Source organism: Pogona vitticeps, chromosome 4 (assembly GCF_051106095.1).
Source record: "Pogona vitticeps strain Pit_001003342236 chromosome 4, PviZW2.1, whole genome shotgun sequence".
In the NCBI taxonomy this organism is placed as follows: domain Eukaryota; kingdom Metazoa; phylum Chordata; class Lepidosauria; order Squamata; family Agamidae; genus Pogona; species Pogona vitticeps.
Genome location: NC_135786.1, coordinates 49033580 through 49059912, shown reverse-complemented (window position 1 = coordinate 49059912; position 26333 = coordinate 49033580). Strand labels below are relative to the sequence as shown.

Here is a 26333-nt window from a genome sequence, read left to right as displayed (position 1 = left end):
TCTCTAGCTTTTATAATTTAAATTACAGATACAAGGAGGAAGCATCCCTTTGTTAACCCAGTACAGTAGCACAAGTGCTTAAGTAACTGGCAGTTTATTGATCTGTGTTGTCCAACCTGACATCCCCAAGTACTAACGTGACAAACTAAGCCAAGTTTCTGTAATGTTTATTAGAAGAAAACACCAGACAAGCAGCATAAGATGTTAATGCAACCTTTATTGTACAACACAGCATTTCTGTGCATTCTATTGTCTATTAAAAACAGACCTTCATTATGGCACTAAATGAAGTCTTGACCCACAGTCACGTCTCTTAAAATACATATAATGGGGAATGGGGCTGCAGTGGAGAGATTACTATTTCAGAATACAAGGGAAATAATTGTTCTTAACCATGTCATTTTCCATGTTATTGCACTTTTCCTATACAGTCAGTAAGTTTGTTGCTTCTGCCTTTAAGACTAATATACATCAGTTTGAAAAATAACAGTAGTACAAAATCTATAGGCATTACATGGGAACTGTACAGCTCTTTTCATGTTTCCCCTCCCCAACAGGAAAGTGTAATAGTTGACCATCAATAACAAAACAAAAACAATAAAAAGTTTTAAGAAATGCAGTGCTATATAAGCCCCTGAGGGAGTTTTCAAATGCACATGTGCTCTTATTCTCTCCCTGGAGAAAAAAAATGCAGTACTGTATTACAATTTTTAAAATAAGAATGACATCTAGTGTGGAAACCAGTAAATACAGAGAAAGCATTATGTACATCTCTAAAAATGAAAGGAACTCAAAACAGAACTACACTCAATAGGGATGCAGCACTAAAGTTCCTTCCATTAACATCTACCACCCTGCAAAAGCCAACATTCAAGTGTCTCCTGACCCTCCAAACACCATCATGGGAAAGGGAGTGACTAGCAAACAGAAGTGCTAAAAGGAGTCTGTGAAATAGCTTGCTTTTTAACTAGACAAGAGAGAGTAATAACAGGGAAGGAGGAGACAAGAAACATTGTCAGTTGCCAAATAACAGCTCCTACAATCCACTTGACTGGACAACAATGTGATTGGTAGCAGCAATGCAGCAGCAAGCTGAGAGTAGCACTCCAGTGCCACATCATGGCAGTCCGGCATTGCATTCAAGCCTTGCTTTAGCAGCTAATGGTCAGCTCATGCAGTTCCTATGTAGTGTTTGTGCAGAGGCTAAATGGCCATGGTTTCCAAAGGAAAAATAAGAAGTACCCTGCAACGGATCAACACTGAATATTTGTCTTGAAACCATCAGGTACTAGCACCAGTATGGATGCTGTACTTCCTCCAGCTTGCAATTTCTGCAAGTATTCTTGTTTTGTAAACTAGCTCAATTGATCATGTCTCCAGTTTTATGGAAACTTCTCTTTCAGAGCACCTGCTTTAGCCATCAGGCTGATGACCATCAGGCTGACAATGTGTAAACCTTGCATAATACAGCTCAGTAAACAAAGCTTTCTTTTAGGTATAGAACAAAATGGATGATGAAGGCTTGGTCCTAGAAAAAGAGCATGGCATGAGAGTGGGGCTGAAGGTAGTATCTTAATATATCAAGTTGTACTTCAGTGGAACAGTCACTTTTCAGAGACCTCTTGTGTTTTGCCTTTGACAAATCTCTGATTCGGTAAAGTCATTGGAGGAAGACAAGAGCACTGTGTTCCGATGTGCTCAGCAATGGCCATCATTAGTCACAGTGCAATACCTATGGTGGGCCTCTTTGCTTGCCTCTGTAGCTACAGCTGTGAAACTATTTAGTGTTTACATTACATGCTTAGAACATAAACATAGTAACAGAATGGGGAGAGCACTTCAAATATTGAAGAGTATTATGGTTTAAATCAAAGCCCAATACATTTTAAACGGTAGCACCTTTCAGACAACAAAGTTTATCTGTTCCAGAGACTGAAATCCACTTCAGGACTGATCAAAAGAATAATTTAAAAGTATGTCTAACAGAGGAGTGGGTGCATGGTTGTTCAGTGGTTGCTCAAGGTATATGGAGGCAATTTGTGTCTATGGGGAAAGACAGACCGAGTGGAACTGAACCATACTTGGACTCAGCTTTTTTTAAAAAAGGCACAGGGTAAAGAGTAAGGAAGTAGTTGCTTGGGAAAAGCTATTCAATACATTTTCAAATACAGTTTTATTTATTTTATTTTACACAAACTGTTTCTGTACTCCAAAAAATACTGACCTAGACCCTTCTAACTCTAAACAAGGCCACTAGCCACCATAGCACACAGTAATTGGGTATGTAATGAGTAATACTGTCAAGTGACTGGTATGGTGGTCCAGTTATACATATGTAACATTATGAGGACATTTTATTTAAGAATATATGTGCTTTTCTGTGAGCCTGTTTGGCATCTATTGTTGCACATTTCAGTTCAACTTGTCCAATGCTACAATCTGTGGACAGAAGTGCCAATACAGTTTAGATGACCACATAACAATGAATGCCTATTGAATAAATGCAATCATTTTTAAAACATCTCCACTTTGCTGCATACAGAATTATGCGTTTATCTAACTGGTAAGTAGCACTGCAGGGTTATTTTCTTCTCTACTGGATTATATAAAACAGATAAGAGGCTGTATTTCTGCTTTGTACAAGAGTGACTTCAGAAACAAAGTACTGTATGGTGCAGACTTTAATTGGCTTTGCACAGTATATAGATTATCCTATGGAGATGGACCCAGTGCAAGTCCTATTGAGTCAAAGAGGAAGCATGAAGATACATACCCGATTTCCAAGTACCCGTAGAAATGCTGGCAGTTGGTCCCTACTCTTATTTATGCCAGTTGCATTCTCTCTTTCTGTCTACGCCATCCTCACCGTTGTACCAAGCAACAAATTTCAAGACAAGACAAAACAAAGGAATCATTGTTCCAAGGTGTATAGAATACATGGGAAAGAGCCCTTCATTTCAGACTTCTCAGGACCTTCCTCCCCATGTGTTCCCTGTAATGGTCTCCTGGATTAACACAGCCAAATTATAACCCTCAAGGTAGTGAATGATGGTCAGGCACAGCAACTATGCACACCTATGGAATAATGACAGGTTTTTGTTATGTTCTCTCTCTCTCTCCGGGAATGACTTAAAATATACATTGGAATATTTTTTTAAAAAAATGGCTTGTCAATATTAGAGTTTAAAACAGTCATTGCCTCTTAACTCAAAAAAAAAGAAAACAGTTGTAGTTAAAAACATGACCTGTTAGTTGTCCATTGGGTATAGACAGTAGTTGCTAAGCTGTGTTTCTATTTCTGTATGTGCAAATTCTTTTGGTATAGTACCCATCTTGGTGTATATATATTAAAAAGCCTATCTTCAGTCAGATGTCTGTAGACTTGCTACTAAGCATTCACCAGAAGAGAGCTTGCATCACATGACAAAGAACAGATAGCTTATCCTTTGGGGTATTCCATTGCAGTGGGGCCTTCCCCTTAGGAGTATGGATGCTTTGATCCCTCCTTGTAAACATACCAAACATTACTGGAAGTCAATATTAGCTCATACCTTTCATTGTCCACGCAGCTAAAGTTAGGAGGATCACCCTTCCTACAAAAGGAAAACCACTGATTTCTTCCAATCATCCACATTCATATGTGTGGCATTCAGGGAGGCTGAGATACATAGACCACTAGCAGACCGTAGCTGGAGATGTAAATATGCTAGCTGCCAGTCTTCTGAAACATACAGTGCTTTCCCCTGTAGACTAAGAGGTCTGAATCCTCTGATTTTTTGTTCATTTTTTTTTTCAATAAAGAAGGAAGCACTGGCAACTTGCATTAGTAGTGTGGCTTGAGAATTCCTGTCCCTGACTGCTGTTGTAACATGGACTTTTCATATCCTCTCACCTGAGTGCACAATTTTTGGATGATCTCTTCTGAAGAGCTACATCTCGAGTTTCCAGTGGTGAGGCGGGGACCAGAGCTCTCACATAACAGAACACTTCCTCCATAGTTTTTTTTCAAGTAGAATCATCCAATCCTTTGTTTAACTGCTCAGAGTTTGACTTGCAAAGCCTGTCCATTATGCCCTGCAACATGGGCTGAACTATGCCCAGAAGTGGTCGCTGAGAAGGGTCGCCATCCCAACAGGCTTCCATTAGCTGCCAACATTCCTCATCAAAAATGGGAAGACGTTCAGGGCGGACTCCTAGGGAAAAAGAACAGACGGTATATTTATTTGATAAAAGTAGAAAGGTATCCTTTGATTTCATTATTTCAGGCTTTACTATCATAGGAAGAGATGCAAACAGTTCTAGTTAGTCATTTTAGAAAGAAACCTCATCTTACCAAGTCTTGTACCAAAACCTCTGAGCTTATACAAATATGTAATCCTTAATATGTCTGAATACTGGCTTATACAACTACTCACAGAATACAACAACAATTTGCATAACAAGAGTGTACAAGCAAAGTATGGAACCATATTCATGGAAGCTGGTGCTGTGACTGAGTTTGAGGTTTCCAATGTTATACTGTTCAAACAGGATTGAACCAATCTTCATGCATTTCATATTTATAATGGAACAATCATTTCTTAAGTACATAGGCTGGATTCCTGAGCACAGCTATGTGGAATACAGGTCTTGCTAAACTCAGCAGACATGCATAGGGGTGAGCTTCAAGTGGGTGAATTCCATGCTGTTGTTAATTGTGCCTTTCTGTTACATGCTATGCATTATGAAGAATTTCCATGGCTGAGGGCATCCACATAGAAAATACATTTGCCAACCTTCAAATAAATGTGAATATCCTTACCTTAAAGTAAATAGAGGATACAGTTGGGGGAGTTTGAAACAGGCAAACAGTTTAAAAAGAATATGCAGGAGGCTGCATTAACTCTGGTAAACTAATGCCTATTATATACTGAGCATGTTGCACCCCAATGAAGCATTTTCAGTTTTTCCATTCAGATTCCCAACACAACCAGTTTATCCTCTTAAAGGTGATTAATCGTAATGTTAGATTTTTAAAAAAACCAAGTAAGCATTGATCATGCCTGTTTTTGAAAGGCTTAGATCACTGTTTTTTTTTGTTTGTTTGTTTTTGAAAAACTGTTGATTCTTCCTAGCTTGAAAAACACTTAATTGATATGAGAATTTTTTTAACTTAAGAGATTTAAAATCCTGGCAGTTAAATCAGTCACCCTTCCAAAATGGAATCCAAAGTTGCTATTTTAATTATGTATTTAATGTGTATTGTGCTTTTATATCATAACAATGTAGTATCTAGAACATCCACATGACATAAAAAGGTTTCATTGCAGAGCAGAGGTTGCCCTAAGGAACTTATTTCCAAAAATATTAATTGTGGTGCAATTGTATACATGTTTATTCACAATTATGTCTTAGGGTGTTCAGTAGGGCTTACCAGGTTAATTATGCATAGGATGGAAATTGAAGTTTTACAGTCTATAAACCCCAGTACAGTACACTAGAACTAAAAAACTAGAGGAGCTGCTCCTTTTCCCTTATTTCCTTCAATGCACTTTATTTCATAGTTTTAAACCACTGCGAGTAAACAGGCAGTAGTATTAAAATTACTTACTGATTCACATAATCTCCAAAAGCAACTAATTATGTTTCTGTGCAAACATGTCATTTTATGTTAAAATGTGGTACAAAGCCCTTCACATACGCAGTTCTTTTAAACAACTGCCATAGAACTCTCTGCTCCCTCTTTGATCTTATTCAAACATCACCCAATTACAAGACTTTAACATGCCAAGAGATAAGAAAACATACTAGGCACTTGGCACTACCTTAGTGGCACTGCAGGCACTGCACTGACAGCTGTTTCTAGAACTGTCCTGAGTTTTGAGGCTGGTTTGTCAGGGGAGCACAATGTACTGTAATTACAAGAGACTCTGTAGTCCAAACGTGTGAACACAGCTCAACATGCCATTATTCTATGCAGTCTTTGATCTTCATGAAATTACATTATGCCTTTTTATGCTGTGGCCATGCCTACCTCTTCGGACATTGTTCCAAAGATGGTCCTTGCTTGCACATCTTTCAAATGCCTCTGGTAACTTCACATGTCCTGAACAGATGTACCAGAACAAGATGCCAAATGCATATACATCCACAGAATTATCATATTTCCCTGTGACAGATCAGCAAGAAATATTGGTTGAAGACTATTTACAGAAATCAAGTTCCATAAGCATGGACCTGCTTATGTGTGACAACAGCACGGGCATGGCACAATAGTTACTGAAGAGACAAGCACACACAACGACTAAAGCAGCTGCCAAGCTGATCACAGATACCAACAGTTATGAACACATATTCCGTCCTGGCATGCCTTCACTGGCTCCCTGTTAGCTCTGTGTTCAATTCTAGGCCTTTAAGGGTTTAGCATCTCAATATGTGTCAGTACATCTCTTGCACAAAACAGCTACTCATCCCAGTCATTCCTCGCAGTCCATAATATTAAGAAAGGTGACACCTAACAAGACCAAAAGAGTTAGCACCAGGAACCATGTTTTCTGGGTCATGGTCCCTTCCCTCTGGAATATGTTCCCAAAGAGATAATTGTCAGGCTCCATCCTCCTCAGTTTTCAGGAAAACAGTAAAACCAGAAATATTTAAAGTTGCTTTTTGTTAGTGCTTTTCACCAATGACCTGAGACATTCAAATTTATTTTAAGTTGTTTAATTCTATTTCAATGTAGTTTTTTAACAAGTGACAGCATTTTATTTATTTTATGGTATTTATTGTATATTGTATTATACCATGTGCCTGTCAGTTTTAGGCAAAAAGGGCATTAAAGGGTTATCTCTGTGCTGTCCCTACCAATTTATAGAGAACCTGCTATCTCTGGAAGCCAGCTGAAATCCAAGCCTGAACACCTCGTAGAAGCTTTGTAAGAAGTGCTGGTTTTTCAGGGCTCAAGATGGAAATGACTTTTAATGGGATGGAATTTTATTCTTAAATTGATAAGGAGTTGTGCTTAATCTGGTATTGCTAAAAACTTGCACTTAATTATGTTTCAATCAGATGTTGCCATGCAGTTATGTTTACCCTCTCCAAGTCTTCAGACAGTGGTATGTAACAGAACTAGAAGTTTCTACTTTGTTGTTATGAAACAAACTGCTGAATTAAGCTGATAAAGATGCAGACATGTAGCAGCACTTCTCTACCAAATGCTGATCCAAAGATAATACAATGGTGGGTTTTGCAAAGGAGATACGGGGACCCAACATTTGCCCTTCCTCTGTGGATAACAGACATGCTATAATTTTATTTTTAACTTGTCAAGATAATCTCTTTACTGTATATCATGGCATTATTCTATTCAAGTACTACAATAAGATCATCTTAATTTACAACAGCTTTCAAAGAAATTCTAACCAGATTTATCATAGGACAAAAACCCTGAGACAATTATTTATGCCAGTGCAGAGAAAAAGTCTTAAGTATCAACACTGGGCATTTGCTTTTGCTTTCAGATATCTGTTGTGTAACGTAATCCTAAAGATGCATATTCAGAATTAAATCCAACAAACTTCAATGGGTCTTACTTACATACTTATTACGTATACTCCTCACTGTTACCTGAGATATGTGGAATAACCCGTTGTTTTGCAGTACTCTAGGTAAATTTCCCATTTAGAGATTTGACTACATAGTTAACAGTCAGCAGAAGACCAACAACAAGCTTACCTGTGAAAAGTTCAGGAGCCATATGAATAGGAGTCCCAACAATACTACCAGACATCATTGCTTCAGGTTTGCAAAATCCCAGATCCGTGATTTTAGCTCTGTTATTTTTATCAAGCTGAAAAAGATACAAAAGACTTAAGGCAAACCCACCTCTTAAGACTGACTTACTACTGAGTCATCTCCTTAGTAACAGTATCCTCTACAAAACAATCCCAGTTATAAAAACATAACAAAAATCCCTTTGCTGAAAAAATGCTAGAGTTCATATTTGTAATCCAAGCCAACATTTTGTCTACAGCAGTGGCAGGTCACAAAATCTTGAAAATTACTAAATGAAGCACAAGGTAATGGCCAATCCCTACTTTTTCTCTTTTGCATAACTTTGAATGGATGGCCAGATTCTATCTCAGAGATTTGACTTCTGGTTATCCTACCTTATATGCATGGGAAATATGTCCTTTCTAAAGCTGAAACTGCTATGTTGGCTACCATCACATCTTATGGTACTGGGAGTTAACAGCCCTTTCACCTGTTCTGAACATGTCAGTCAGTTTCAATGGATAGACAATTGTGTTATTTAGTTATGAGAAAGAACAAACATCTCTCTCTTCACTCCAGTTCATTTTAAACTACTATTAGCTCCTTTGGGGCATGGCTTGGTTTAAGAAATTCTGACTTTGGGGGAAAAAGATCCATATAAAATGGGCATGGTTTGGAATTCTAATTAAATGAAGGCTAGGAATCCCCCAGTTTCTTCTGCAGTCCCACCCTCCTTGCTCCTGGGCTGCTGTCTCCCTTTGCTCTTCAGAGTTCAATTTTAAAAAAAGTGTAAGTCACAACATTTATACTTTTTTTTTCCAGAAAGAAAATCACTTAAGATGAAGTGCTTTTCATCTGACATAAAAACACAGGAATCTTCTTAAAGAATAGCATGATCAAGGCCATTCTTTTTCCTACTGATGTCTCATTCCATTCCAGCAGGCAGTGCAAAACTAAAGAGGCAAAAATCTATGGCTTACCAATACATTTTTAAGTTTGATATCTCTGTGAACAAGGCCTTGGCTGTGAAGAAACCGAATCCCTTCAACTACATCCAAGGCAATCTGCAATCTTGTCTCCAGTGTCAATCCAGCCTGGGGGGGGGGGGGATAAACATATGTTACTGATCCCTTAAAGATATTTGTATTTCTACCTATTAAGCTGTGCTTCCATCATAATGAGAAAGTAACCTAAGACCCAGGGATGGCACTGGGGCCTGCAAAAAAGTGCTGGGGGGGGGGGGACTGCACGTGGTCTATGGGACGCATGATGTCCATCTCAATATACCCCCAGAGAGAGAAAGCACTGTCTTCCTCAGAGTACATGGAAGGTTTCAGAATGGATGAAAGGAAAGTTACTATGTCCTTTTCCCACTTTCTAGAACACTCCCCTCACCCACCCAAATACAAGGACCAATACCTAAGCCCTTTAGCACTACTATGCATGGTGGGGAAAGATTTCAGGAGGATGGGAATGCATGGTATAATACAACCAAAAGTTGTATTTTTCTCCCTCTCCTCTATTCAGCTTCACTCCTGACAGGAGGCCTAAGTAGGAGCTCACAAGGTTTAAGAATGGCTGGAACTCTGAGCCGGAGCAGGGAGAACCAGACTTTCATTGTTCCAAAAAGAACACACTTCCATGTTATTATTTCTAGTCACAAGCATGCAAGAACATTCAGCAATGATAATTAGACACCAGGTCAATTTTCCTTTCAAGATGTTCTATTTCTCACCTTTAATCCTGTGTAGAGATCTCGGTGCAATTGTTCCATTATCAGGAGAACAGCAATGCTGGAACCTCCTCCATAACCATAATCTATCACAGATCCATGAAGGTCTACTAATCGCTCATGCTTTGGCAAAGACCTAGGGAAAGATTTTATACAATTTCCAAGGTTAACTGGCAATGATGGGTGTAAATTCTGCCTAGTTCCCTTCTTAGAATCCACCCCCCCACAGTAATGACAGAAAAAGAAGACACCACAAGCAGTTCTATATTACTCAAAAGATTCTAATATAATTTTCCTTAACCTCTCGTGCTAGAAATATGTGCAAAACACGTAACTGTTTTACACTTTTTTTAAATGTAACACATTCTCTATCATGGAAGGAGTATTCCATTACAATGCACAGTCTCATCTTCTAGCAGACCTTCTAATAATAATAATTGCATACCATGAAGTCAATTCCAACTTATGGTGACCTTTTCCAGGGTTTTCCAGGTAGTGAGTACTTAGAAGGTATTTACCATTCCTTTCTTTTTTGGGTACCCTGGGACTGTGCAACTTGCACAAGGCCAATCGGGCTGGGGAATCAAATCCTCAACCTCTAGCTATGCAGCCAGATTCCAAAATCAGCCAACCTCTAATACTTTAGATACTACTTAACAGAAGAATTATGAAATATAAACTTTGCTAGGACAGAGGTTAGTTGGGCTATAAAACAAAATCAAGCATCCCTAATTTGTGTCATTCACACACGCACACACAGGCCTTATAAAAAAGCAAGGTGAGCCAAATGTGGCCCACGGGCCATACTTTGGAGATCCCTGCATTAGGACAATTTGATGCCAGAGTCAATTAAATGATTGTTTTGGTTTTTTAGACAGGTCTTCCAAGCTACTTCGTAGTCATCACTAGTCCACAACCTCATACCTCATATAGTGAAACTCAAGGGCAAGGTCATTCCAATGTTTCTCATCTGGTGGCACAACAGATTTCAGTGCACATGGGAAGTGGCCCCCCCAGGCATTACACAAATACACCACTCCATATTGCCCTCGGCCCAGCTCACGGCCTAGCTTTGGTTTACCTGAAACACAGAAAAGTTTATCAGAGGACACATTTTATATGCTTCTGTATATGCTCTTATATACATCCTTCATGTTTTGCTCAAAATTCCATTTGGGGGAATGTCTCAATATTTAAAAGCAAAGCGTGCTGCTTTTAAATGCAAGAGGTATACTAAATAAGCAAATCCTGTTTTGTAGGCGGTATATTAGGAGTCCTGTCACCAAAAGAAACAGGTTACTTCTAGTTAAACAGTTCTTCCTTCAATTTCAGGTTGCACAAGGCTTTGTCCTGTTCCACACAATTTGCATGAAAACTGAAATCAAAGCAAGTACTTTTTAATGAGCAACCATCTGCCACTGCTGGTGACATCGCCCCATCTGCTGGTGGAGGTGTGCAACAGGATACTGGTCTCTGTTGCTAAAATGCAATTTCTAAAGGCTATGTGCTCCCCTGCTTCTGCAAATATTAAGCTGTAGTTTGATTTCACTGTATTAATTCTGCTGCCTCCTGCTGCTTCTTTTATGTTCCTTTTAAAACATTTTTTAATAATTATGTGCCAATAAGTCTCTTTTGACTTATGGTAGTTCTAAAAAATTGAAGCTGAGGCTCCAATACTTTGGCCATCTCATGAGAAGACTCTCTAGAAAAGACCCTGATGTTAGGAAAGAGTGAAGGCAATAGGAGAAGAGGACGACAGAGGACAAGATGGTTGGACAGTGTCACCGAAGCGACCAACATGAATTTAACCCAACTCCGGGAGGCAGTGGAGGACAGGGGGAGCCTGGCGTGCTCTGGTCCATGGGGTCACGAAGAGTCGGACATGACTAAATGACTAAACAACAACAACTTTATTTTGTAAGCCGCCTAGAGTGGTCGAAATGACTACATAGGAGGGGTATAAATACAATAAATAAATACAATAAATACAATAAACAAACAAACAAACAAACAAAACAACATCTGCCTTTTTAACTTGGAAAGAACCCAGCTTGCAGTAGCTAAAATACTGGCAACGTTAATTACATTTTCTTTTTTGGTCTTTTTTCTGACTTTTTTAGTTTGAAAAATAATAATAAAAATAGTGATCCTCAAAAAAGGTCTAAGAGACAAAAACAGTGGTTTTTCATCACATTGAGCATGTGTGGAACAGAGCTTTGCAAAGTAGATGCAGCTTCATTGTTGTGAAGGGAAATATTTGGAAACCTAGGGCAATGAAACGTCACAGAAACAGTCAAAACACAAGTTTTCTTTAAAACGTCAAGAAGCAGGTTTGCTTTAAAGAAAGTAATGAAATGACAGTCCTTCAGAATGGGGGATATTTTGCCTCTTCAAGGGATTAGCATACAATTTTGTAAGGCATACTCAGAGTATTTCTGCATTAGAAAAAAACAATACTGTTGTGTTTGCCCCCCCCCCCCAAGTGCTTCCTCAGAATTTCTGAGACAAGGCCCTTGAAACAAGATTTCAAAGAGGAAATCAACTCCTGGGCTAGGGCAATCTGAATATTTAAACCTGTCTCGTCAGCCATGGAAGGCAGCCCATCTAGGAGAAGGAAAACTCCGATTTCAAACCTCCACTGCCTTGTGGCTATATCCACTCATGGAAAAGGCTTCAGGAGTTAACCTCGAGGCAAAATCCGGAGCTGGAGTCCCGAAGGCAGCTCGTGTCGTTCTGCCAACTCCTGCGACATTGCTGGAACCAGTTGTATTGGCTCTTGCCTTTCCATTGGACCATTTCAGCAATGTGGAGAGGGGGGATCTGCTGCTTGGGTAACAGCCTATCCTCCATATTACCTTACCCAGGCTTCATGCTCTGGAGAGGACACTCCTCGATTCAGAGCATGTTACCATAGTCTCTCGAGACTGAAGGATGCCTATGCTATGCATTCAGGACCCAATTGAATTTTTAGCTTCCTGGCCAAACAGAGATTCATGCTTGCTTGCAAAGGGATTCTGTGTCTGGTTGTAAACTTTGTTTAAAAGATATTAAGAAAAACAATAACAAACAAATATTCAGATCACTCATTTAAGCTGTGAAATTACCATTTTTTGCTTTATGGCTGGACATGGTATTACATGATGTCAGCAGGCTTTTGGTGCCAATAGTCTGTCATATGCTCAACCATTCCACCCATCTTGTCACTATATAATTGTTTGGTAATTTTAAAAAAACTCTGAAGATTTTATGTCTCAGAAAGTCATTTCAGATGCTTAGTGACTACATGAGTTTATAACTTGCAACATTAACAACTCTGCTCCGATCTTACAAACCAACAACATCTTGTATTATGTCCTACTGCCCACACTTCTTAGCAATATTGTCTTTTCCAATAAATTCTGCTCAGGTCTTGCAAACTAACAGCTGTGGCTTCCTTTCTTGAGACAATGTCTCATGTTAGGTCTTCTTCTTTTCCTAACTACCCCTCCATTACAGCAATACTGTCTATTTTGGTCACTTCTGTATTTCCATTGTATGTGAATGGTAGGACGAGCTCAATTGACTCATTTTTGCTTCAGTGAGTTTTTAGGCTCAACCTGATGCACCCACTTTTCTGCCTTTTTGGCTGCCTGTGCTATCTGTAAGGCTCTGTCCTCCAACACCACATTTCAAATGAGTTTATTCTTTCTCCCTGTCTTTCTTTTACATAGTATGAATGATTTTGACCCTGATTTCCAGTGACAATATTTGTTAACTCTGAGCCATCCCCCCCCTTTTTTTTAAATGTCAAAAGGCAAGGGGACATCTTTTGGAAAACATGCATGTTTGTAGAGTTTTTCATTCAGTATAGGTTTTCTTCCTCAGGCACCCTGTCAAGGAAAGGGTATGGAAATTAAAACACAACTTTCGAGTCTGCATTCTGTGAAGCAGGTATGACAACATTAGTTCATCTGAGAGGTTAAAGGGTGTGTATGTTTCTCCACTGCATGCATTTCACTTACACCTTTGTTCACCATTTCATGAAGACCAAAATATTTTGGCACAAAGGGAATACAGCCACATCCCAGGTGTTCTTGCGTCTGTCCTCCTCCAGTAACCATAGCACAGATCATGTGCTCAATTTGTAGCACTGGGTAATTCCACATGAGGGAACTTTCTGCTGGAATCTGTGTTTAGGGTATGTATACTCAAACTTCTGTCTTAAAATCCAGGAAATTAAATTCTTCCAAAAAAAAAAACCCTCCTGTTTATGACTTTGAAATACTGTGCTGCATCCATAATTCAAAATGCCAGGATATGCTGCACAATATCATGCTGCTTTGCCAGCAGGAAAGAGGATGCCAAACTTTACATAGCAACAGGCAGCCTCAATGCTAAATGGCAGTGGTCAAGATACTTTTCACAAAGAGGCATCAAGGGAAAATCCCACATGACTCTTTTTTTTTTAAACAGTTAACCAGTTCCCACCAAAAAATAAAGCAACGGTCATGGCTGTTTTTCAACAAATGTGAATGGAAGTAAGCAGAAGGAGGTATCCTGTATGTAGATCAGTGGTTCTTAACTTTTGTTACTCGGATGTTTTTGAACTGCAACTCCCAGAAACCCCAGCCAGCACAGTTGGTGGTGAAGGCTTCTGGGAGTTGCAGTCCAAAACTCCTGAGTAACCCAAGGTTAAGAACCAGTGCTGTAGACCATCTTTATTGCAGCCCCCCCTTCTTCCTGTTGGGGAAGGCACCATATCTCACCTGGTCAAGAGTCCATTAGGTCTTCAGTGCAGATTTTTAGAGTCAACAGAGGGCTGCATGAATACTATGAGCATATATTGGGTATGGTATACTGCAACCCCAAACCAATATATTTCTACAACAAGAATGCATTTAGGAGAATTTGAGGAAAGTGATCAGTAAATGGAAGAATAAATGAGGTAATACCCACCATGTAACAAAACATCTTGCAGGGATCTGCTTTCCAATGAAAGGCGGGCAAGACGAGGGGCATGGTCCTTTCGCACTTTCAACCAAAGATCTTCTGTCTTCTCCAGCCTGCCTGAATGGCCAGCCTCTAGCTAACAAGACATAACGACAAATTTCAGCACAGCCTTGTCCTCCTGTAAATAGCATCTAGATATCTTTTCTACAAGCTACTTCTCCATTTTTAACTTGCTAAAGAATTAAACACTGTTCTAGATTAAAATAATAAGCTTGTTAGGAATATATTTCTATTGACCCATTCTAGATAATGTGCTTATGAAACAATGTGCTTCTCTGGTCTTCTAACTATATTATCTGAACATGATTTAAATAGGCAGACTGATACTGTACTGTAAAAAAAGGGAGGAAATATAACCAAATTTTCTGTATTTATTTATTATTTTTATTTATTCCATTTATACCCCGCCTATCTGGTCACTGCGACCAGAATCTCCAATCTTGGGGAGTTGATAAAAATCAATGTCCGTGAATCAGTATAGATCTTCCTTCATGGTTTCAAGAGAAAGCTAGTGCACCAACTGCTTTTAAAGCCACTTTGGTGCTTTTCTAAAACACCCATTATGTTCTTCTAGTTACTTCTGAGAAGCTACCTCTGAGAAAAGAAGCATTTCCTCCATTTCTTCTAAATCCCTGGTGTCAGGGATCTCATCTGAATCCTTGAAGAGACTGCATATTAGGTATATCTCATGTTTACCACCCCCCACCTATAGTACTCTCTAGGGAATTGCAAATGGTGTGGCTACACGTCATTGTATATATATTATACTGCCCCTTTGAGTGATTGCCTGCTGAAGGAGAGATATGCAACTTTCAAAGGGAAGGTTACAATGTTCTAAGAGCAAATGTATACGATTCTCAAATGTACAGGCAAGACAGGAGAAGTTCAACATATTTAATTTAACACACTTAAGACTGCAAACTGATCCAATTAGATTAGGCTCATTGAATCAATCGAACTTTGGTAAGAAAACACTTATGTTCCACTGCATCAATGGATGTACTACAGTTACCAGGGTTACCATAGATTGGGCCATAAACATGTGTGTTCACCAACATTACACAATAAATGCCTCACTCATGGTCATCTCTTTCCTTGTGTGAAGGAAACGATCATAGGTTTCTTTCATACCTAGGGAGCTCAGGATTAGAATGGATAGTAGACTATAGATAAATTCCCATAACTCCCACTCTATGAGCATTTTACCAAGTTCACAAAGAATGCTACAAATCTAAAGGGGAAGAAACTTTGGCAATGGCACAGGATGAGTTAAAAATAATTCAACAAAATCAAAATATAGCAGCTTTGTTGTAGCATCACAGACCAGCTGTAAACACTCTAGTTGTCTGGTCAGCTTCTCCAATTCATGAGTGGTATCCCAAAACCTGAGTTGCCAGATTAGCCTAAATTAGAAGACATCAGAAGTTGGAGAAATTACCTGAGATAAAGCAGATGATATACAGCACCTCTTTCCAGTTGTTTCCATAGCTTCAGAACATTGTGGTAATTGGTTCATTTAGTGCTTTAAAGTAAGCACACCACACAAATGCTCTGATGCTTATTTGCTAGTGCTTCTGTAGCTGGAGAAAGGGCATGACAGTACTATCACTTCCCTCTTTCTCATTTTTGAATGTCAGGAAGCAAAGGTCACAATGCCACACTAGTTGCTTTCCAAGGAAGAAGCACTGATGTGCTATTACAGCTATTTCTGCCAGCTTTAAGAGGACCAGGAGATACAAAGTAGTGTTGAAGGGTTATTCTGAGTAGCAAAGAGGGAAGAATGACCCAACAGGCTTTGTCCTTCATGTTACCTGAAAAATTGACATAGGTTTGCTCATCCTTATGCTCTGCAGTTCTCTTTCTGTCAAACTGACCTGTCTCAAGGAGGCTGCAAAAGCTTCATGAGAACTATTCAGTCTTGTCCGGAATTGGCTGCAGATGCTCTTGGCCAGTCTTGATGCACTAAGACTTTCAATGGCATCCTGAGCTACTTTCTTTTTCCACTCTGTAGTAATAGCTGGTGGGCTCACCCAAGTAATCCGTTGTATTATCTAAAGAAGCAAAAACAGCTATCGTATTAATCTGCAGTGTATTACCCAGACACCTGTAAATTGGAACATCCGGGTACTAAGAGGTACAAGAACAACATTTTCTTCTTGCCTGCCACACACCTGCCATATTTTAGCAGATCACCTTCCATACTAGCTAGCCTTTATTCCACTGTGGGATACTTGTGGACACCACAAATGACAGAAGTACAACTTTATAAATTAGGCTGGTGTACAAAGATTTGAATGACTGGAAACAAAAAGATCTACTGAAGATCCAAGTTCCATTATGATGACTTTGAGCATCCTACTATAAAAATATTTAATACCTGCTTAATCTGCTCCCACAGCATTCTAGATACTGTTGAACCAGAGTGAAAAGTTACTTCAACATGGTAGGCTGCATTCAAAATCTGTAAGCAGAAAATGTGTTAAATTAGATATTCAAACAGAAATTATTGCCTGTTACATGGATTAAGAAAAACATTGAATACCTTGGAAACAGAGATATCATCTGTAATCATATTTCCTCAAACTATTACTTAAAGCAGTAAGATTTTTGGGCTGATATAGCAAAGAACTAAATTCTTCCTCCATCAACTTCATTACTTTTTCTAAATACTGTCTGCAGTCAGCATTGTAAAAACAGATTATAACTTACCAATTATACAGTGGTGCCTCGCTAGACTATGATAATTCGTTCCACTGAAATCGCTGTTTAGCGAAATCATCATCTAGCGAAAAGCATTTCTCCATTGGAATGCACTGAAACCTATTTAATGCATTCCAATGGGGAAGAATCGTTGTTGTCTAGCGAAGATCGTCCATAGGAAAGCCGCTTTGCCAACCGCTGATCAGCTGTTTAAATGGCTGTCCTGTGAAGCTTAGGTCCCGAAAACATCCATTTTGCGACCATGGAGGGAACTGTCAAAGTTGTTGTCTAGCGAAAATCGGTTTGCGAAGCAGGGACCAAACATTGTCCGGCAAAATTCCCCCATAGGAATCACTGTTTTGCGAATCGCTATAGCGATCACAAAAAGTCAGTAGCGAAAAAACTGTCATGCGGGGTAACTGTCTAGCGAGGCACCACTGTATGTGCTACTTTACCTGTTTTAAATAGTTGCTTGTAATATGAACTGAAACATCTTGCTGAGATTTCTCCAGACTCTTCAGACATCGTTCCAGAGTTCCTACAAAGCTTTCACGCAGGTAATCCACAGAACTTATTAGTTTGTTGGCCACTGCTTGGTTTAGCCTTGAAATGATCAGTTCCTGGATTTGCTTAATGCAACATTTAATGTCTTTGGAGCTAATAGGCTCTCCATTCTCAGGAATTATAATATCTGGGTAGGAGAAGGTGGAGAAGAGAAAAATGAATCAACATTATATAGGTAACACATACCATTATGATCCCAGTATAAATACCCATATAAAATGTATACAGCATTTAATGCAGTAGCTTGGGTACAATGAAAGTTTTCCAGTGCATTCATTATCCACACTGGTTTTCCTCTGAAATACTCTATTCAGAAAGCCCACAAAATGCTGCCTTAGGGTCAATGGGAGGTTGACCATTTGTTTAGCACTTCCCCGTTTAATTCAGCCTGACAGCCACTTTTTTGAGCACACATCCAATTAAATTCAATGGAAATTATTTCTCGATAGGCATGTACAGCATTAGACTGTTAAAAGTGTTTAAACTGGATGGATGAATCACACTACTAGATTTCAGTTATAAGACTTATGTTCAAGAGATGTTTTTCAAGACAGACTCATCTTGTTCACTTGGATCAACATACTTGTAGTCCAAACAGTCATTTTCAGTGCAGCCCATATGGCCCCAAAGGGGGCCCTGGCATATTTGAAGGGAGGAACATACTGATTTCCCCACCTCCTTCATCTGTTTGTGCTGTAGCATTGTTTGAGATGGGTCCTGGAACCTTAGAAGAGCTCCTAAAAGTGTCATGGGGGGAAAATATTGAGAATGGCTGGTCTAAATGCTAACGGCAATAAGTGTTAGACTAACATTGTTTACAGATCATGGGAAAATGATAAAGAATTTCACATAAGAACTTGCTCACAGAGTTGAAGTCTACTCACATAGAATTTAAAACATAAAATCCAGTGCATTAGCTTTGTGAGTCAAGAACTACTAATTTATTCCTTAAACGTGATTCAGTTTTTCAAAAGGCATAATGTGTTATTGTTACAGAAAGAGGGAAAAAAGTGATAAATCTTAAAGAGAGCAATCCTAAGTATTTACTAAAAAGTAAGTTCCAATGAAGGCTTACTTTTCAATTAATATGTTTCAAATTATGCTACTAGTTTCCTTACATGTTAATATGCATTTTCCCATTAGCTTTTAGAGCCTTGTGGCGCAGTGGTTAAACTGCTGTACTGCAGCCAAAACTGTGCTCACGACCTGGGGTTCAATCCCAGGTAGCTGGCTCAAGGTTGACTCAGCCTTCTATCCTTCTGAGGTGGGTAAAATGAGTACCCAGCTTGCTTGGGGGGGGGCAATGTGTAGCCTGCATAATTAACTTGTAAACTGCCCAGAGAGTGCTTGAAGCACTATGGAGCGGTATATAAGCAGCACGCTTTGCTTTGCTTTATGGCTGCAGAAATCTGCTATATTGCAGATCGGTTAATATTTTAAAAAGAGAACACTTTATGTTTGCAGAAGAATGCCCTGTCATTATTTTTGCAGCTATCCTTTGTTTAAAGAAACCTTACATATAGAAGACAGACTTATCTTTACATTTTTCAAGAATTAATGAAGTCCAAAGATCCAGCGGTTTATTAAAATAACCACATGTAAATCACTATTCTTTCTCTTCCTGCAACACCATTAACTACCTCAAAGTAGCAAAGCCATAATGCATGAATGTGACCATGTGAAGAAAAATCAAGAATTTGCATTTGCCTGAAGACATATTTCTCACGACTCCTGCACAAATACTGTAAACAGCAAACCCGGGTCACAAGACTGATATTTTGGGGGTGGTTTTTTTTGTGGATGAGTCAGTTGCTATTTACTGTTCTACTCCTATACTAGTGCCATTCAGGCAATGGATAGTTGATTTGGCAATTATACTAGCATTCTCTGGCTACATGCCTTAGAATGCCCAGAAATTTTAAACCAGCAAGCATAAATGAAATATGGCAAAGAAAAAATCATCATAAAGAGACATTAAGAAAATGAGTTCGCAAACAAAATAAAATAGCCCAAAAAATAATAATAATAACGCTTGCACACTATAACAAAAGAAGCCTTGTTTAGAAAGTGTTCTTTTATATTTTTAGACATTCTTTAGCCATATGGAAATGGTTACAAAAGCCAGATGGGGGTTAACTTTATGACTAGAAGTTACATACCTAACAGCATGTTCACTTGATTTGCAAGCAAGATATTTCACAAAGAGCAAGGCATGGCTTACGTCATGTCAAGAAGAACTATGTGGATGGATTATTTTACATCTGGACAAGGATGGAATTCACCATGAAAGAGATGATAAGATTTATAAACATAAACAAGCAAAATTAAGTTCCCTTAACAAGTGGCTTATACTTGAAAGTCAGGTTCTATTATGTTGGGGGTTTTTTTTTGTGAAAGTTACCTTTGAATTCCATATTAGCGGCATCTTCCAGTAGCTCTTCTTTCATGTTATTAAGTGTCTCAATTATCATGTCTTTCATTTCCTCCTGTTTGCGGTTGGCTATATTCATCAGAGATTCATACAGCTCATTCTCTTTTTTCTGCGTGTATTCTAGACGCTTTGGAGTGATCTGCAGGTCTCGCTGCATGTCAAAGGCTTGATTGATGAAGAGGTCCAGGCAACGGCAATGTACTATGTTCAAGATGGTAGCTGCATCCACCAAGTGTTTCTGCAGCACCTGCCTGGCAAAAGTGCTAAGCAGACGGATCTTATCCGATTGTTCTACCAACATGCTCTGGGCTTTGGCATCAGAGCTGGGAGCTCCACAGCTACAGTGGTTGGTACTCAGGTAGTCTAAATCCAGCAACTGCTGATAAAGGGAGGACTTTTCATTTGCATTTTGAAGGGCTCCCAGATCAACTCCCAAATCTGGCACTTTGAAAAAGAAGACAGGCAGAGAGACTTTCTCTTTAATCGCTTGCAGTTCATTCACATCCAGTGCTGAGAGTTCTGTCTCACTGATGGCAAAAGTGATGACTGGAAGGACATTGTTCATGTGTTCTTCTAAAGTGACTTCTGCTGACTGGAATCCTCGACATGGAGCTACCACCATATCCACTTCCTGAAGATAGCAAAGCACCAGGGTTTTAAAATTAAAGTTAATGTGAATTTGAGTTTAGCCAACACTGTGCTCTCCTCCACAGAAAGCAGCCTACTTCTCCTAGTTTCAATACAAATGTTAGAAGACTGTAAACAAAAGCTGCCTTTCAAAGAATATTTTTGTTGAAAATATGAGAGAGAAAGTGCACACCTGCCATATGAGAAGTGGGTGTGTTCATGTCTCTCTGTATCCCAAATGCTTTCTCCCTTTATGCTATTTTTTAAAAACATAATCAACAGTGCGGAGAATGAACAGGAGATCACAACAAGGAAATTATCTCATCTCAGACTATATTAACCGCCCAGAGTAGACCTTTGGTCTAGATGGGCGGGATAGAAACCCAATCAATCAACCAACCAACCAACCAATCAATAAAATGATGAAAGGAATAATTTCTTACTCTGCAATACTATCTACTGAAGCAACTGAGCAGTGTCGCCCTTAAGATGCTCTAGTTTTCAGTGAGGTGGTATACTTACACATAATATCTATGGTTCAAACTGTAGGTGAGGCCTCTTGTATAGTAACTTTCCTACAGAGAAGCAGCAAAACTAGAACAAAACCTTAGCACATGATGAAAAAATTCATGCCTAAAACCATTTCCCCCAACATTTGCTTTCGTGCATGGAAGGAAATTTATGAAGGCTTTTTGTCTGAAACTCTGGCTGTGGTCAGAAATAGTATAGTCCAGACAGCCTCATATTATTTCAATGAAAACTTAATTGTTAACTTGCCTTAAATTCAAGTATTGCCTCTAAAATTCATATTTGGCTGAATTCAGAACCTCTCTAATACCTCCTATTTACCCTATCACAGCACACATTTAATATTCTGTAAATTGAGTTGTGCTGCTTTAACAGAGATTGTTTTACAAGTACACGAACAGTGGAATTTTCATAATGCCTTTTGAATTTCCAAACTGATATTTCTTGAAGTTTAAAATATACAATTTTATTTTACAGCAGGTACAGCAATTTATTACACAGATTCCTAGTCACACTCAGCACTTCCAATATGCTCTTTGGCAGAAACCAGACACATACACGTGCAAGGTATTTTTCTACACTGTCACAACTCTCATCCTGAACAGTTCATAATGCTGTGAGGACTGAGGCAGAGATGTTCATAATACTGAATTTGTAATAATATGAGAGACTTAGGCCAAGTTGTCCACACTGTTAAAAAATAAACAAAATCTTAAGAATTACAGACCATTCTAGAACACGTTAAACCTGAAGCTACAACTTTGAGCCAAAAGTTCTATTTGAATGAACTTCTGGCTCAGAACACACCATTGCCTCTTAGAATGGCTCACTGCCTGATATTGCTCTCATGGAAAGTGAGTAGGGAGAGAAACTGGTAAGAACATCAGAAAAATCTAGAGCTATTTCACAGGCATCTTTTTTTAAGCATCAGTGATGTATGAGGGAGTAATCTTTAGAACAATACTCAATGAACTGTTTGGATTCCCGAAAATCAAAGAACTGAAGCCAAGTCATGAGCAAGACCTTTCAACTGTTGACAAAGTCATCCTAGTAACTTATAAAGTCATTGCCAGTGTGTCCCTTGGTAAACGTGCATGTATTTTTAGAAAGTTTCAACTATCCAACAGAGCTACAGCTTTTTCAAAACTCTCATTCTGCAGTTTGCCAAATAAATATTTAATTGTAGCTTGGCTATCTGTCATGAGACTCTCAAGCATGGAAACATGAAAACTGATGCAATCAAACAAGAGTGCAAGCTAAATGCAAAATTGGATGTGCAACTCAACATTCACCATGCAAGATGACTCACTCCTATGGCAGTAAGCAAAGGGGGTAGCCAATGTTGTTATCGAGAGTGGTAAAGGGGAAAGAATTAGACAAGATAAATCTCAGCCTGAACAACTAATCTTGCTTGGACAGCAGTAACCCTTCTAGGTATTCTTGCTAGATACGCTTTATCAGTGGCTTCCTTCTAGTATCTACTATTTCCATACATAAGACAGGAGAACTGTTATGCAAGAACAGTTTGTCAAAGAACTCTTTTAACAAGCAAGACCTCAAACTGGAAATTTATTTTTGCAACTGGCTTTTATGAATATTTTCATTTCAATGAAGTGATGCATGTCAATATCAAAGATTAAATTTGTACTTCAGGGAAAGATTTCACATTCCCCACAACATACTCTCACAAAATTAGTTATTTTCAAAAATCTTGTAGGATTTAAGCATGTGGCTTCAGAGGAAGTACATAGTCACTTTCTAACCTTCCAAAAATGAGGTTTTCAATTGAGCAGAAGGTATCTCTTATCAAGTACAGTAGATTGGTTTTAAAAAGTAATAACAAATACTCAAAATCTGAAACAGCAAGCATAATCTTTAAAGAGAAATTCTCCTCATTTTGTATTACACAGAAAACAATGCCTCCGAGATGTGGCCTACTACGACGTGCAAAGATGACAACATACTGTACATTATTTCCCCCCACCCTGTCATAAATTGTCTGTTTTGGTGATAGAGTATTTGATTTGGCAATGACACTGGTGATGCTCTTTCTGAATGATCATCTTCTAATTTGTGCAAGTGCTTTTCTATCTCATAAAATTGAGACCAAAATAGGTGTGTATGTGCACCCATGGGTTTTCCCCCTTCTTTGATATACAGTGGTGCCCCACACAGTGACGATAATCCGTTCCGGAAAAATCATTACTATACGGATTCGTTGCTATGCGGAACAAAAAAGCCCATAGGAATGCATTAAAACATGTTTAATGCGTTCTTATGGGCAAAAAACTCACCGTTCTGCGAGAATCCTCCATATGGCCGCCATATTCGCTGCCCGGTAAGCGAGGAATGGTCGCGAAAACACTGCAGGCAGCCATTTTTTTAACCCGGTGGGCATTTTGGAACCACCGATCAGCTGTTAGGAAAACATCGCTATGTGAAAATCGGTAAGCGAAACAGCTTACCGATCGTCGCAAAGCGATGTTTTACCATTTAAAACATCGCAATGCGATCGCAAAAACAGTCGCAAAAAAACATCACTATGCGGATTCGTCGTTAAACGGTGCGCCCGTTATGCGGGGCACCACTGTACACATAACTAAAATCAGAGCCTATATGTTTACAGTCAGAAAATACAAATAAAACGATGGTGGGATTTTTTTTCATTTGGCAAAATGAAAAGCCAGGGCAATCTCTGGACATGCATATATCCAGAAGTATCTTTATGATCTCCTTACCCAATCCATATTCAAACTGCACTGAATTACTAATTAAGGGGAAAAGTCATGTGATCAGTTTTCAAAGTCATTTGGTGACCCTACTTATCTTTTGGTTTAAAGCCTCTCATTTTAAAGCCTTCCTTTAAAAAAAAGAAAAAAGAAAAACCAACATGGCATGAAAAAGCCTTAAACACAATAGGGAAGAGGATCAAGACATTATCAATCCATGCATGTACTACATAGATACAACACGGACCGGACAACCATGAGGACGATGTGTGGAATTCTTCAGAATTCTTTAAGAATTCTTCACAGACAATTTCATTTGAGACACTTGCTAATTCTTAAGAAGGGGAGAAATTAGTAGGCATTTCAAATCACTGAAATAACCAAGCTCAGAAACATAATATGAAAAAGTAGGTACATGAATTGAGAAGGCAACCCTTGAGCAAACTTGAACCCTCCCAACTAACCTCAAACACAGAAATTATACAATCTATACATAATGAACTTACAATGAGCTTTGATTTGGTATTATTCTCAATGTTAAGTTTCATTTATTCTTTTTTAAACCAGTCGTTAGGTTGGAACACCCTAAAACTGCTTTTAAAATCTTGAGCTTTAATATTAGTAACATCTTCAGCAGACTGAAGATAAAAACGTATTACTATGGCAACTGATCCTCTCTGTTGCAAATATCCTTTATTTTAATTTTGGTTTTTATACCTAACATATACAATCTTCAGCTCAGCATTTCATTCACCTTATTTTATCTTGAGTCAGTCAGCCATAATGGGCAAGGTTATTTGTGCACACATTAAAAAATATATGTTCTCCTACATGGACCATACAGACAAACTGTTGTATCTTTGTGGCCAAAATCTTGTTGCGTAGCTATGTAAATATTGTAACCTTTGCAAGCAAATTGCCCCATGTTAAGACATTATTGTAGACATTTATCAGTCGAATGTTCAGTCCTACAATTCAGTATGAAACAGATACTATTCGTAATTTCTTAACTTCAGGCAATTTGCCTCCAAATATTATGCCATTTATGTTATGCCAGCATAATCAGGTAAGAGAATTTTGCCTATGCACCTGGCAACAGCAGCTGGGTAGTCAGATACCACAGCGTAATCCAGGAGACTATTCCAAATTCTAAATCGCTGGTCTAAATTAGTTTCTCTCCCTCTCTTCCAAGAGAGACCCCTATATGTAAAAGCATAGCTGTTCAAAGGCCAGGTTCATCAATCATCTAGTTTCACTGCTGAAGACCGAAATTTACCATATAAAGGGGCAAAGAGAGCAGGAAGTTTGTTTTGCAGCAGGCATGTATGCTGCAGAAAAGTGTAAGATGAGTAAGCAATCCATAAAATTTTCTACAGGGAAGTTAAAGAACTCCCAAGGCTTCCACTAAAATAAAATCAAATGGTTGTTCTGGGTTTTTCAGGCTCTTTGGCCGTGTTCTGAAGGTTGTGCTTCCTGACGTTTCGCCAGTCTCTGTGGCCAGCATCTTCAGAGGACAGCATCCCGGCCGTGAAAGCCTTCGCGAAAAATCAAATGGTTTGGGGTTGTGGCCATGTTTCTGCATTTGAAAGACCACAGTGTCAAAGCAAGTGCTACAACAGACAAGACCACTGCTATGCAGAAACATATCCTAACAGGCAGTATGCATGTTTTTTCATTCCAGTAAACTGATGTTTTTGCTAATTCTGTATAAATACCTCTCCCCTGAAGATCTCACCTTAGTTAATTGCAAAATTAATTATGCTTGAACCGTCATGTATTTAGGTGAGAAAAAAGTCTGCCCAAAAAGTGGTATCCCAATCTACCATACAAGCAGTGATCTACCCTCATTCTTTGCAGACACCCTACAAAGTTAAGAAGAACCACCTCTGGCTTGAGAGGAGCTTGTTCTATCCCAGAGTACCTGGGATTAGATGAGGGATGCCTAAAAGAGGACAAATTACAGCTGGTGTGAAGGAAAAGGAAAATAATGAAGGGCCATCAGAAAGTATCACTTTGTTTACCTCGATGTACATAATACTGTCCCTTGGCTGAATTCTGCAATTAATTACAGTGGGGTCTTGACTTGAGAACTTAATCCGTATTGGAAGGCGGTTCTCAAGTCAAAAAGTTCTCAGGTCAAATCTGCATTTCCCATAGGAATGCATTGAAAACCATTTGATCCGTATCTGCTCTTTTCCGTCCATAGAAACTAATGGGAAGCTGCTATTCCGCCTTCGACCACTAGAGGGGGATATTTGTTTCTTTTTTTTCTTAGGTCAAGAAA

At 38.9% G+C, this 26333-nt stretch overlaps 1 protein-coding gene across 2 annotated transcripts in view; it reads right to left on the bottom strand.

Annotated features, from left to right (window-relative positions):
• Positions 1-197: 197 nt before the first annotated feature.
• DSTYK (dual serine/threonine and tyrosine protein kinase) overlaps positions 198-26333 on the bottom strand; it is a 44145-nt gene continuing 18009 nt past the window's right edge. For both annotated transcript variants that reach the window (XM_020797310.3, XM_072997296.2), the window contains exons 3-13: positions 20136-20796; positions 17626-17861; positions 16848-16931; positions 16345-16521; positions 14417-14546; positions 10406-10562; positions 9485-9617; positions 8730-8843; positions 7711-7825; positions 6014-6148; positions 198-4193 (exon numbers count right to left, since the gene is read on the bottom strand). In XM_020797310.3, coding sequence (XP_020652969.2) covers positions 4006-4193; positions 6014-6148; positions 7711-7825; positions 8730-8843; positions 9485-9617; positions 10406-10562; positions 14417-14546; positions 16345-16521; positions 16848-16931; positions 17626-17861; positions 20136-20796 — 2130 coding nt within the window. In that variant the 3' untranslated portion in view covers positions 198-4005. The remainder of the gene's footprint in view (positions 4194-6013; positions 6149-7710; positions 7826-8729; positions 8844-9484; positions 9618-10405; positions 10563-14416; positions 14547-16344; positions 16522-16847; positions 16932-17625; positions 17862-20135; positions 20797-26333) is intronic.